Source organism: Chionomys nivalis, chromosome 18, assembly GCF_950005125.1.
Source record: "Chionomys nivalis chromosome 18, mChiNiv1.1, whole genome shotgun sequence".
Taxonomy (NCBI): Eukaryota; Metazoa; Chordata; class Mammalia; order Rodentia; family Cricetidae; genus Chionomys; species Chionomys nivalis.
This window is the reverse complement of record NC_080103.1, coordinates 18,266,482-18,280,966: the sequence shown is the minus strand read 5'-3', so window position 1 is coordinate 18,280,966 and position 14,485 is coordinate 18,266,482. Positions and strand designations below refer to the sequence as shown.

General features: G+C 42.6%; 1 protein-coding gene and 1 pseudogene across 1 annotated transcript in view; one reads left to right on the top strand and one right to left on the bottom strand.

Annotated features, from left to right (window-relative positions):
- The window catches only part of Ptpn22 (protein tyrosine phosphatase non-receptor type 22), a 49,904-nt gene extending 36,186 nt beyond the window's left edge, over nt 1–13,718 (bottom strand). Inside the window, exon 1 of the mRNA XM_057793547.1 lies at nt 13,554–13,718. Within this exon, the coding sequence (XP_057649530.1) occupies nt 13,554–13,640 (87 nt within the window). The 5' untranslated portion in view covers nt 13,641–13,718. The remainder of the gene's footprint in view (nt 1–13,553) is intronic.
- Nucleotides 5,384–5,677, top strand: LOC130889671 (60S ribosomal protein L37-like; annotated as a pseudogene).
- Nucleotides 13,719–14,485: the final 767 nt, after the last annotated feature.

Genomic DNA, 14,485 nt, shown 5'->3' with positions numbered 1-14,485 from the left:
TCCTGACTTCCTTCAGTGATGGACTACCGTGTGAAAGTATAAGCCAAATAAACCTTTTCCTCCCCAACTTGTTTTTGGCTATGGTGTTTCATCATAGCCATAGTAAACCTAACTAGGACACAACATTCCCACTCGCCCTTATTTCTTACTGGTTCTCTGTTCTCTGCTTTCTAACAAAGAAATACCCAAATCTTTGACTCTCAGCTCTTCTCTTTATACGTTCCCTCTCCCCCTTCCAAGCTAGCCATATACTCTTATAGAGGGCATATAAGTGTTTGCTGATTTATTTACCAACATTTTGTTATATTTTCAGCATCACTTGGATATGTCTCAAATTTCTATACTAAGATTTCAGTTTCAAATTACCAACCAGGTCCTAGATATTTTCATATCGATATCTTATTGTATCCTCCGACTCAGTACATTTGAAACTAAACTAAACTTGTGAATGCCGATGGAACTATCTTTATTCCAAGCAATACCACTCTGGGAAACTAAGAAGGACGTTAGGGTCCTCCCATCCCACAATTCCCACCTCAGATACAGTGAGCAAGTTCAGCTGGTTCTTCCCATGCGAGGTCTTGCTTCAGCTTTCCTTCCTGCTGGTTTGGATATGATGTCTCCCCCCCTGAAAGGTTCATGCACTAAAAGTCTCGCTTACCAGCTGATGGGCTTTGAGGAAAGGATTGGATTCTGGGAGTTCTGACCTAATCAGTGGATTAAGCCCTTGATGAATTCAGAATATGACTGTATTACTGGAAGGGAGGACTTAACTGAAGGAAATAAGCCATGGGGGCATGCTCTGGAAAAATCTGTCTGTTCCTATCCTCTTTCTGTTGGTCTATGTCTCTTTGTCTCTGGGGATCCATGAGGTAAGCAGCTTTTCTCCACTACACCCCCACTGTTACCATGTTCCACCTCACCACAGGCCTACAGCAACAGGGCCAAGCAACTGTGGACCGGAGCTGTGAGTCAAACCAAATGTTTCCTCCCTTAACTGCATGATGCATCATCACAGGGATAGAAAACCTATTAGACACATCTTAGTTTAGACTCTTTCCAACTCCTATAATTTCTCCTTATTGTCACACTATTTCTCTTCTTCATTCAAATGTATTGGGTATAATTATGTCAATTAATTCAATTTATGCTTTGTTAATCTTTCCAATGCTGCTTAAAGTAACTTCAATAAATCCTTTTTACCACTTAGGAAATAAGTTCCAAATTACTTAGCTAAGAGTTCCTTGAGTTAGAACTCAGGCTCACTGTAATTTCCCAGAGCTTTCCAATTAAGTCCCTAAAGATGACTTCTAGATTCTTTCAAGACCTCACAAACCAGTGTCATCATGTGTAATACAACTTTCTTGAAACTAGGGTGTTCCTTTTGTTATTCATAAATGTTATGAATCCTCAACACTGCTTTTACATTTTACAACCATGGCTGTGGTCTATTTTGACCTGCAGAGTGAACAAACAAGAAATAAGAAACATATCTCAAGTGAGAGCAACAAAAACCAAAATATCAAGAGGGCTGTTATGACTGTTACTTATATTTCATACAATACTTACACATCAGTAATAAAGATGTACAATTTGTGCAGGAGTTTACTTGAGAAGACTTGTTACGTGATTTTAAAATGGAGAAAAGGGGAACTCAAAATAAAGATATAACAGACATACCCCAGCACTCAGGAGAAGGCAGAAGCAAGAGATCTCTGAAAATTCAAGGCCAGCCTGCTCTACAAAGCAAGTTTCAGGTGAGCCAGGGCTACATGAAACGCCACTGCCACATAAATTATTAGCAGTTTCAAAGGCATGCTTTCTAAAAAGTAGATCCTGGATGCTTTGCTTAGTCATAAAAGAAATGCATCATACTCACACAGAATATATAAAGCGTGGCCAATAGCTCAGGCTTATTACTAGCTAACTCTTATACTTAAATTAACCCATATTTCTTATCTATGCTTTTTCACATGGCTCATAATTTGTTACCTCATTTTCTACACATCCTACCTTCTCAATGGCTGGCTAGTGTTTCCCTGATCCCACCTCCTTCGTTCCAGCATCCTCAATTTAGTTGTCCCACCTAATTTTATTCTGCTTTGTTTTAGGCCAATCAGCTTCTTTATTAACCAACAAGAGTAATACATAGTCACAGTGTACAGAAGGATTATTCCATAGCAATGAGGCTTCAGAATTGGCTCATAGCGTCAGATGTAGTGATTCATACCTTTAATTAAAGCACTCAGAAGGCAGAACAGGTGGGTCTTTGTGAGTTTGAGGCCAGTTTGGTCTACATACTGAGTTCTAGACCAGTCAAGGTTATATTGTGATCCTGTTTTTTTAAAAAAAAAAAAAATTAAATTTGGTTCAGGGTTATTTGGTGGTTACATCAGTCTTCAATGAGAAGGGGGAAGTTGAGAGCTAAAATTTCAAAACACCACTATCAAATATATAGAATTTAATTAAAGTGATATTTTCCAAATAAAGTAACATAATAAATTATTCTAACAACTTGGTGTATCAGAATATACACTTTTTCTAGCCAAGGATTTTAAATAGAGCATCCAGTCTGGGCTTGTTTCTTTCGGCTACACATGCACCAGTGTGCATTGCTCCAGTGACTATTCTTTTATTTCTGGATTTGATAAGACACGGGAAAGTACTGGGTCCAGACCAGGAACACAGATAGTTCTTGGAGCCGGGTTTTGCACCATTGTGTGAATTCCTATGGATTTCAGAGCCAGAGAGGGCAGGAGATGCTAAACAGCATATTTTTAAACTAAGATAATTATGCTAATGAACTAGCTTGGGAATTGAATTAAGAACATGACACAGACACCAGAAACATTGAGACACCATCAAAACTTCTGGTGGGCTGGTGCAATTGATTGGCAGGCAAATCCACCTATGGGCAAGCCTGATACCTGAGTCTCATCTCTGGGGTCTCCATGATGGAGAAAGAGAAAAGGGATTCCTGCAAGTTGTGGTGTCACCCCCACACACGCCCTCCCCAAACACACGCAGTTTAAGCTCTCACAAGTTCTTCCACTGAGGTTCCACTCCTCCTCATCTCTCTCTGTTCTTACATTCCTTTTTATGTTGCCATGGGTGTTCTGACTTCTAAAAAGAGTCCCCAAACAAGTCTTTCTAGAAGTTTCCAGAGTCGGTACATCCTCTTTGTTGTACTAATTTTATTTGGTTTTGTTTTTTTAAAGGACACTCTTTGGGCAAGCTGTCACAGACAAAGGTTATGCATGTGCGTATCGAGGCTTGTTTAATCTTCACTGTGCCCTTTAGAACAGCTCTTTCTTTTGCTGCTCCTGGAGTCATCTGACTGATGACAGAGGGTGACGCTCACCGAAGCATGACACAGGAAATACCTATAGAACTGTTAACTTAGGAAGTGTGAAAGACTTTAATTTTTTCCTGTGACGTCTACCTGTGGTCAGACCACTCTCGAATCCTCGTTTCAAATCTTCTCTTCTTGCTAACCCTGAAGCTCCCAGGCTCAAACACAACAGGGCCCCAAACCTGATAAGCTACAACAGAAACAAGGGGAAAGGTCCAGTGTAAAATGCAGGGCTACCAGGTGTGGGTTAAGGTTTGGGAAGAAAGAACAGGTCAGAGGGTCAAAGTAGGGGCTCCTAGTCCCTTGAGGAGGCATCCTCAAGAGAACTCGATGCAATAGCCTGTCAGAGGATAAATGGAGAAGCCGTCAGCCTACGGATCCTGAAATAGGGCGGGAAATGTAGAAACTAGACCGTGGGTGCTTGTAAGCTAACGGTGACTTCCTTTTCTCTGTAAACCGAGGCTGTCTCAAGAAATGAGAACAGGCCGGGCGGTGGTGGCGCATGCCTTTAATCCCAGCACTCGGGAGGCAGAGGCAGGCGGATCTCTGTGAGTTCGAGACCAGCCTGGTGTACAAGAGCTAGTTCCAGGACAGGCTCCAAAACCACAGAGAAACCCTGTCTCGAAAAACCAAAAAAAAAAAAAAGAAATGAGAACAGAATGGAGCTCCAGCTCACAGAGTCAAGAAGAGAAGACTCGGTCTTGCGCATGTTTTTCTCAAAAGTGCTAGTAAATAAATTAAGTCACTGCCAAGAGAAAACAAAGAAAGAAAAACAGAAATCATAAGACGGTAGTATCTTTGGCTTGAAACCTGATACTACAGTACAGAACAGAACTGCTGATCTCTTTCCACCTGAGAGACTTTAATGTGACTCTAGATATACAGACATTAAAAAATTAGACATCTAATCAAATACTGACAATCAATTATCAGTTTATTTTTAAAATTCATTGATACATACATTGTGACCCTTTAGCACAGATCTTCATGTTGTGGTGACCCCCTAACCGAAAAAGTTATTTCATTGCTACTTCATAACTATAATTTTGCTACTGTTATGAACTGTAGTGTGAATATCTGTGTTTTTGATGATCTAGGTGACCCTGTGAAAGGGCTGTTTGTTGCCCAAAGATAGTAATAAAGCATATAACGTGTTTTGTAAAGAAAAAACTGAATTTTGAACAAATTCTTGAGCTTTCAGAAGCTGTCTTGTCCCTGGGAGGCCTTTCTGAACTGCCACTTTCACCGCAGAGCCCCACGAGTGTCCCCGTGGACACTTAGGCTCCTGCAATTTTTCTTTCCTAGCCATGAAAAGGATACATGGGCAAGCTTTCTTACATCTCTCTCAATGCTGCCTGAAATCACCTTGTTAACCACTTCTTTCAGGTAGTTTGTCTGTGCCTCCCAGATCATGATCTCCATCATCTCCTTTTGGGTCAGACAGACCTGAGAGCACAGAGTGTAGATTTTGTTGTTGCAAATTTTAATAAAACCAATACAAAAGAGGTGAAACTAACGACCGTGGGTTGCTTGCTATTGGCATGAACCTCAGCCATGTTCTACCATTTTCTCGGCCATTCATCATATTCCTTCCTGGGTAAGATGCATGCTATGGAAAGTTTTTTCCTTGAACAGCCTTAGCCTGACTTTCTAAAGGCAGCTTTATCATTCTGCAGGTCAGCAAGGCTCACTTCCAACACAGGACTCTCAGGGTCAGCAGATATGGATGTGGGTTCCTGTGATCAGTGTTTCTCCAGGTCCTACTGCTGAACACAGTTGCTGCTGTCACATCATGCCAATCATTGCCAGAAAACGCATCACTTTCTTCTCTGCTCCCCTTTTAAGGCCTTTTGGAAGGCACTTATTCTTGCCAACCTCCATGGTGCTACTCAGCAAAAGAAATCTTAACATTTATTAAAGATGAAAAGCAAGCCTTTCATACTAATGGAATGTATGTACGGGTTTATTTTTACATTAAAAAAAATAAATTTTGGGTCTTCCAGTCTCTTTGGCCTTGGCGGCAGAAGCAAGATGACAAACAGAACGTCATCCTTTGGAAAGCGTCGCAACAAGACACACATGCTGTGCCACCGCTGTGGCTCTAAGGTCTACCACCTTCAGAAGTCTACCTGTGGCAAATGCAGCTACCCTGCCAAGCGCAAGGAAAAGTATAACTGGAGTGCCAAGGCTAAGAGGTGAAACACTACCGGGACTGGGCAGATGAGGCACCTAAAAATTGTCTACCAAAGATTCAGACATGGATTCCGTGAAGGGACAACCCCTAAACCCAAGAGGGCAGCTGTTGCAGCATCCAGTTCATCTTGAGGATTTCAATCTGTCATAAAATAAATGTTCTGGTTTCCAAAAAATAAAAAATAAATAAATTTTGGGGCCAGCAAGATGGCTTGATGGGTAAAAGCACCTACTGCCCATTTGGCAACCTGAATTTGATTCCTACATGCTAAAAGCAGAAAACCATCTCCTGAAAGTTTACCTCTGACCTTCACATACTCACAACATTTGCTACACACACACACACACATGCGCACATACATACACATACACATGTAAAGATTTAGATCTTGACTGTGTATCTGATACCACAGAACAAAGCAACTTCAATGTTTTCAGAGTTGAGAAATATTTTGATTTTATAATTAGCAGATCCAAGAAAGCCACTTCACATAAACAGATACTATGAAAATGGTGAAAGTATATTTAGGGTTATATCAGAAAATTTTGGAAATTCTATCCTAATCTCAAATCAAAATTTAATTAATGAATATTTTTAATGAAGCTCAATCAGCAACTCAGACCTCAATTTTTAAAACAAATGTTCTAACATAAAATAATCCAAAGATATACTTATCTGACACGGTGGCGGAGAAACGATGGTAGAAAATACTAAGTTGTTGTTTTCCATACTTAAATCATCATGCTTTTAAGAACCCAGAAAACCTTGTGTGTATAGTTGTACACACAAATGAAATGTACATACAGATGAAGTGCAGTTCATTGGAAAGAGTCAAATTAGAGCAGAGGATTTCTGGCAGTGTTTGTTAGTATTGCATGGCTCGCTTGCAGGGTCGGAGCAAACTGAGCCCGTAAATTGTTTAGAGCCGAGACTGCAGGAAAAGTGGCACCGTGCAATGCTGGTATGTACTTGAATCTGAATCAAATGTTGGCTGTTTGGAGTTCAAAAATCTGTTCTTGCCAAATTTTTTATGACTCAGTTCAGCTACATGACCCAAATTTAAGAAGCTAGCATACAGAAGGCATAGCAGATGTTGTATTTTGGAGAGAGAGAAAGAGAGAGAGAGACTGAGACTTGGCCCTTGTCTACTAAGGGGAGAATGGAAGCAGAGTTTGTCTGTCTCTAGAGCTCTGCAAGGTTGCTTCTCGATGCCTTGTGAATGCAGATGGTTTACCAAGACTGCAACAAGACCGAGAAAGCATGAGTACAAAGGAATGGAGTCAGAGCTTAGACTCTGCAGTCAGTGGACAGGGCTATTAGCAATAGGAATGGATGATGCGGCTGGCCCTGAGTAGACACAGTCACTGGGAACAAGACAGGCGAGGGTGTTCCATTGCACTGGCTAAGGGAGCAACTGAGTAGGCAACAGTCAAACTGGAAATAATAAACCAAGAGGTTTAAATTAGGATGAACGAAGATATGAGAAAATGGCAAAAGGTATGTCAAAACTATCCTGGGAACAACTGAAGACACGAGACTAGATATTCCTGAGCAAATGGCTGGAGATGGAGCTAGGAGAAACCAGCTTCAGAGATAAATACATTTATTCTGCTGCTGGTGGGGAAAAAAAACCAACAAAAACAACCCTGCAAATTGATAAATGCAACAATTTACTTCAGTAAAGGCTCACTGGTATGCTCATGTGACAGGCTTGTTTTCACGAGTTGTTTTAATTCCACAAATGCTTGAGCACTTGCTGTGCAAGGGGTCCTGTGCCCATGGCCACTTGCTTAGTATCATTACTGTAAATACACATTTTAAAAGCCTGCAATATACAGAGAATGACTAGGCTCTGATGTAGCTGAGCACCTGAGTGGTAGAGCCTTTGCTTAGAAAGGGCAAGGTCCTGGATTTGTCAGTCTTTGTGTGTGTAATAAAGACAGACTCACAGCCAGATCAGGATGCGCAAGCCTGTGATTCCGCTACTTTCCTGGGGCAGAGGATCTGAGGCAGGAGGATTGCAATGTCTGCCTGGGCAACTTAATGATACCCTGTCTCAAAATTAAAAAAAGAAAGAAAGAAAGAAAGAAAGAAAGAAAGAAAGAAAGAAGGAAGGAAGGAAGGAAGGAAGGAAGGAAGGAAGGAAGGAAGGAAGGAAGAAAAGAAGGGCAAGCTAGGGTAAAAGAAATAAAACTTCTTTTGAGACCAGCAAAGCTACAATTTGCTCTGTGGTGATTCAAACCTGGGAGCACCAGCCGTGTTGGTTAGTTTTCATGAACTCAATACAAGCTAAAGTCATTTGGGAAGAGGAAGCCCTGACTGAGAAAACACCTCCATCAGACTGACCTGTAGGCAAGTCTAAAGGGCATTATTATTATTATTATTATTATTTTAATATTATTAATGTCTGGCGTGGGAGAGCCCAGTGTAGTGAGGGCAGTGCCACCCTGGGCAGGTGGTCTTGGGTTGTGTAGCAAAGCAGGTTGAGGACACCATAAGACAGGAAGCCGCATTCCTCCCTGGCCTCTGCTTCAGTTCCTGCTTTGAGTTCCTGACCTGCCTTCCCTGAAAGTTGGATTCTGACGTGGAAGTTTAATCTAGATTAAACTTTCCTCTCCAAGCTGGTTTTGGTCAGTGCTTTATCGCAGAAACGGGAAAGCAAGCTAGAACACCCAGTGGCTGCTCGACAACTCTCAACACTCTCTCTATGACCCGCAGCAAGAATTGCATCTACGGAGCCTTGACAGAAATCACAACAGTGACTACACATGCACAAAACTGATAAGCTTTTCCATAAGACACAAGACATTTGACAGAATTTCATCTACATACAGTTCAAAAACGTTTAAAAACTATTGTTTAGTGGAATACGTAAAGCAATGCAGAAAGCCCAAAATGTATTCAGATAGTGTTGGCTTCTATCTTCTGGGGGTGGGGAGGGTGGGGTCGGGGTGTGATTATTTAGAAGAGCACCCAGGGGCTTTCTGTGCAGTGGGCATTTGTGTATGAGTGTGTGTGTGTGTGTGTCTGTCTGTCCGTCCATTCAGACAGGGTCTCTCATAGACCAGGCTGAAAATAAGCTTGAACTCCTACCTCCTCTACCCCCCAAATGCAGGGAATACAGGTTTATATCACCAAGCCTATTTCTTTGTGCGGTCCTAGGTATCAGCCACTGGACTACCTGAGCCACGTCTCTAGCCCCAGCAATCCCATTTCTTGATCTGAAGAATACATATGCCTTCTTTATTCCTAACCATGAAGTCGATGCCATGTGGAAAGCATTTATTGTCTAGATGTTACCCTTTAGGGCTCTCAAAAACTTAGATCATTAAGGCCAGTGGATGACTGCACGCAGGAGTTGAGAGCAAAGGGCACAGGTTGTGATATTAGACGGTACGTTTGAAATTTTAGTTACATGACTGTGAGTCGTGTGATTGTTTTGTGAGTGTGTGGTGCTGGGGACTTGAACTCAGGGCCTTGAGTGTGCTAGGCAGGCACTCTGTTGCTAAGTTGACAGCTGAATCTTTAAACTTTTCTAAATTACATTTATTTACTTGTTTATTCAGTAGGGGGCAGGGTATGTGTGCCACGGCATGCGCATAGAGGTCAGAGGACAACTTGCAGGAGTCAGTTCTGTCTTTCTACCATGTGGGTTCCAGGCATCCAACATAGGTCGTCAGGTTGGTCAGCAGGCGCCTTTACCTACTGAGCCATTGTGCCAGCTTGGAACTATATGTCATTTTGGAAACTGTTAAATATTGTAGAAATCATAAAGAGAAGCAATACTATCAGAATGAGGTATGAACATTGCCTTCGTGAGGTTTCAATCTGATAAGGAAGCAGTAATCACACAAAGTTTAAAATTGAAATTGTGGTCAGTGCTATAAAAAGTATAGATCATATTAACAAGCACTTATCACAGATGATTTGGTCTATTTAGGTAGATCAAGAAGGGCCCTTGCCGGGCGGTGGTGGCACACACCTTTAATCCCAGCACTCGGGAGGCAGAGGCAGGAGGATCTCTGTGAGTTTGAGACCAGCCTGGTCTACAAGAGCTAGTTCCAGGACAGGCTCCAAAACCACAGAGAAACCTTGTCTCAAAAAACCAAAAAAAAAAAAAAAAAAAAGAAGGGCCCTTGAGACTGGAGAGATAGCTCAGCAGTTGAGAGCGCTGGCTGATCTTCCAGAGGACCCAGGTTTGAATCCCAGCACCCACCGTGGCAGCTTACAACTGTCTGTCATTCCAGTCCCAGGAGATACATTCTATTAGAGTGTAATAGAGCCCAACACTGGTTCCCATGGGCACCAGGATGCACCTGGTGCACAGACATACATGTAGGGAAAATATCTATTAAAATGCATTTAAAATAAGTTTTAAAAAGAGGAAGTTTTCTCATGGCTGAGGACATAGCTTGGTGGTAGAGCACTTACCTAATATGTGTTCAGCCTTCACCATCATGAGAGGAGGAAGAGAGAGGAGAAGAGAGAGAATACAAAAGAAGCTTGTCTAGAACATGATCATCAAATGGAAATCTAAGCAAGCCTTGGATCTAGCCAGGTTAAGAGGACCGCAGGAATGGCGAAGGCGAAAGGAAGCACACAGCATGCACTGAAAGGGTACTGCGTTTGGTTAGTGCGGCACTAGGAAAGGACATAAGCAGTGTGGCACTTTCACCTGCTGTCACAGCAGGTCTGCCACCAGCTATGAACATTGTACCCTTATACCTGACCAAAGCAGAAGCTAGGACCAAGGTCAGCGAGATAGCTCAGCAAGGCTCTCTGGTGCCAAGCCTGATGACTGAGTTCAGTCCCCAGGACCCACATGGTGGAAGAAGAGAACTCTCTCTCCCAAGTTGTTCTCTAACTTTTACGCTCTTGCCGTAAAAGTGAACACACACACACAATGCTATTTTTTTTAAAACGTAAAAAGAAAGAAGGATCTGGAAAGATGGCTCAGCAGTGAAGAGGGCTTTACTGTTTTTGCTAAGGACCAAGATTCAGTTCTAGGCACCCACACAGTCATTCACAATCCCCAGTAACTCCAGTTCCAAGGAATCCAATCCTCTCTTCCAGCCTCCACAGGCAATGGGCAGGCACCAAACTGCATATATATGCGTGCAGGCAAAACAACATTCGTACACATAAAATATAAATCTTTCTTTAAAAGAGGAGAGTGTGCTTGGTGGCACACACCTTTAATCCCATCACATAGGAGGCAGAGGCAGGCCAATCACTGGGAATTTGGGGCCAAGCTTGGTCTACATAGTGCGTTCCAGGTCAGCCAGGGCCACAAAGTAAAGCAACAATAATAGTAATTTAAAAACCCCAACAAAATAGAAGTCAGGACTGAAATCTGAGCCATGGAACTAGGTTTCGTTTCTTCGGTTTCTGTTTTGGAGGGGGTCGCTGCACAGAAGTCTATATGACGTTTGATTGACGCCACCAGGCTAGTTAGCAACAGCTTCATGTCACAGAATTAGTTCTGAAATCTCAGAAGCACCAAGTCCCGAGGAACCATCAAGAGCTTAAGATGGACTGTGGGCAGCAGTCAAGTGGAAAACCTCCCATTTGATGGCAGCATTTCCCTGGGCCAAGCTGGGCCACTTCCCAATGCCTCCCCTCCCAACGCTATTTTTCTGGTGTCTCAGTTGAGCCTTTAGGTGGGGCTGAGGGTGAAGCTCTTGTTTTTCCACTGGAGGTCATGAGTCAGTGAACAGTGAGGTTCCACTTAATCACCACCCCAAAACAAGGCTCTTAAAAATCAGGAGCAAAAAGAGCAAGGAAATGATGACTATAAAGCCAGGACAGTGATTTGTCCTTGAGTGGGGTGGGGTGGGTGGAGAAGTCTGCCGGGGAAGGGGGGGTCTTTTGGAGTTTGATGGTACTGTAGTTCTTGATCTGGGTGGTGACTACATTGGCAATGGCTCCTTTTCATTAAAGCCACACATCTTATGTAGTTTTCTAAATATATATGATAGTTCAAAATTACAAGCAGCCAAAAAAAATATAAGCTGTATAAAGTTCTTAAGTCGAGGAAAACATAATCAGGTTCATATCATTAAAAGACTACTTGGGGCCAGGCATGGTGGCACACGCCTTTAATCTCAGCACTCGGAGGCAAAGGTAGGTGGATCTTTGAGTTCATTGCTAGTCTGGTCTATAGAATGAGTTCTAGGCCAGCTAAGGCTACATAGTGAGACCTTGTCTAAGAAAATTAGCTAAAAGTGGAACAAGGCCTTTAGAAGCAAAGAAAACAGTCAGGAGGTGGCTGCCATGATTTAGTGAAAGATTATAATGACCTCTACAATGGGTTAAAATATAGACATACAATCTGCTGTTTTGAAAAATATAACCAAAGTAAAACAGAGGCTGGCACTGCCACTCAGCTCACCTTTTCCCTCTATATCTTCATAAATTCGTTCAAGAACAACAGTCAAGAGGCAACCAGCTATCTAAGCAGACATATGGGCAACTCTGCCCTGTGGCAAATCTACCCTGAGGACTCGTGGCAGAAAGAATACATTTTTATGACACCATGACCATCTGAAAGTTGAGCTGGCATAACATGTTAGCATCAAAGTTGAGCAGCTGTAGGCTAGCCTACAGTGAAATCTCATCATGAAACCCGTTCAGTAAAACATCATAGAGTGTTTTCTCATCTAATATCTGGTCCTAGAATACTAGCTCTGGAAAGCAAAGATATTCTGTTCACTATTGTATCCTAGGGTGAAGAAAAAAAGGTAGTATACAGTAACTGCTCAACAAATATTACTGAATGATCTCTGTTTTTGAGACACAGTCCCTCTAAGTTGCATGGGCTAGCCTTGAACTCATAATCCAACTTATCTCAGCCTTCCAAGTAACTAGGACTCTAGGCACCTTCACAGTCCCTTGTTCACTTAATTATTGTAATATCACAATAATTCAACGAGAGTAGATGAGAAATATATTATTTTCCTAATTTTGTAAGTTAGAAAATAAAGATTTTCTTTATTTTTTTCTCAATTCAAAGCTGAAGGGCTATGGTTTATCATCCTTAGATAAACTACATAAAATGTGTGACCAACTGGAAGCATTTTGAAACTCATCAGGTTGGTGTGGTGGTGCATGTGCCTTTGACCCCAGCAATCAGGAGGCAGAGGCAGGAGAATGTCTGTGAGTTCAAGGCCAAGCCTGATCTACACAGACAGTTCCAGGCCAGACAGAGCTACATAGTGATACAACAAAAAGCAAGCAAAACAGAAAGTCAAAAACATGTCAGGCCTGTCAGGTCCCGCGCTCCCATGTAGCCGGCCAGCTTTCACTGGGTTGGCAGCTACAGCTCCCCTCGAGGGAACTCACTGCCATCTGGATAACCAGGTCCACCTGCTCCCAGGCTGCCTCGCACTCCACGTCCCACACATGTCTCTATTTCCCACTCTAGCCAGTTCACTTCTTCAAACAATAGAAGTTAAAGAAACCCAGTGAGCGCCAAAAAGGAAACCACTTGTTCTAATAACCAACTTGTCCTTAACAAAGGGAAAGGAGAAAAAGATGGCAAATGGTAGTTTTGGTGGTCTTCAAAAACCTGTCATCCAAATGGTATTCTAGACAGGAGTCTAAAAGTACCATACTACATGGAAAGTTCCTCTTAGTCTCTTTCTTTTTGGTATCGATTAAAATGAGTAATTTGAAGCATAAATCATAACTCAAATGCTTTCTCCAGATGCTCGAAAAGTGTTAGTGTTCATACATCTGTTTAGACCTTCTATAGGATTGATAAACTCAAAAGAACTAGCAAACACAACATTAAAACCAACATACCTGGGAAAACACTGAACCCACAGCTATATTAAAAGTCAGAGAAGTTATGTTTTTAGCTTTTCTTCACCCACCCACCCCTTCTACTCCAAGCTCTGATGTTCACTTTGTCCCTACAGAAATTCAGCTTCGGCAGGTTAGACACAGCAGACTGTTAAACGGTGTATCTAACTCCTCTTAAAAAAAACAAAAAATCACAGAACTCACCAGAAATTCATTGGCAAATTCCTCACTGTTATTTTTCTTTTTCTGGGCCTCATTCAGTAACCGCTGCAGAATTTCTCTTTGGTCCATACCGCAGAGCAAGAGTCTGTGAGAGAATTAAGGGAGGGCATGTCAAATGTGTGTCATGGCCAAGACACCACCAAGAAGCTGCTGCCACCGCCTGAGCACAGCACGCTGGAGGCTGTGGTTTACTGACTTCATCACAAGCCCTAGAGGAAATTAGTGCGAAACAAGCTTCTGTGGTCACACAACAAAGCTCTCATCTCCCTCCAGGGCCCTAGTGCCTTCCTTTCTCAACAAAGAAACTTGGCTACAGTTCAAATGTAACAAACAAGAGGCTAACCAGAACCTTAAACTGTGGTCGGCTTAGCTCAGAGACTGTTCCACTCCGCCACCTTCAAACAGCAGCCCCCTCTCTCACTGCTTCCCAGAGAAAAGGCAGAAACACGGCTCTATAAGGTAAGGGTGAGTTCACCCTTTCCACATTCCCCGTGAGCAGAGCAGAAAGGCCTGGGTGACACCCGTCACCCTTCTGCAGGAAAGGAGACAGACACTGGAGTTACCTGTCTTCTACCTGGACTGTTCTCCCCAAAGCCAGAGCAGGCAGTTTGGTTCCAAACCTGTCAAGCCTCCCATGCAAACATCACATTTTCTTTTAGAGGAAGCAAAGTCAACGGCCTCTGACAGGCAGTCTCCTCCAGGGCTGGGGTATCACTGGCCCCCATTAAGGGAAGTGTTAGTCTCTGTACCTCTACAAACCTGTAATAGCTTTGGTCCTTATTTGGGTTCAGAACATAAACACGAGGTGCACTGCTCTATACAGGATAAGAAGCCCTGGAAGGCAGTAGGCACAATATCCCCAGAATGCACTGCTAGGAAATAGTCAAGGAACAAAAAGGAACTAAAACTAAAAT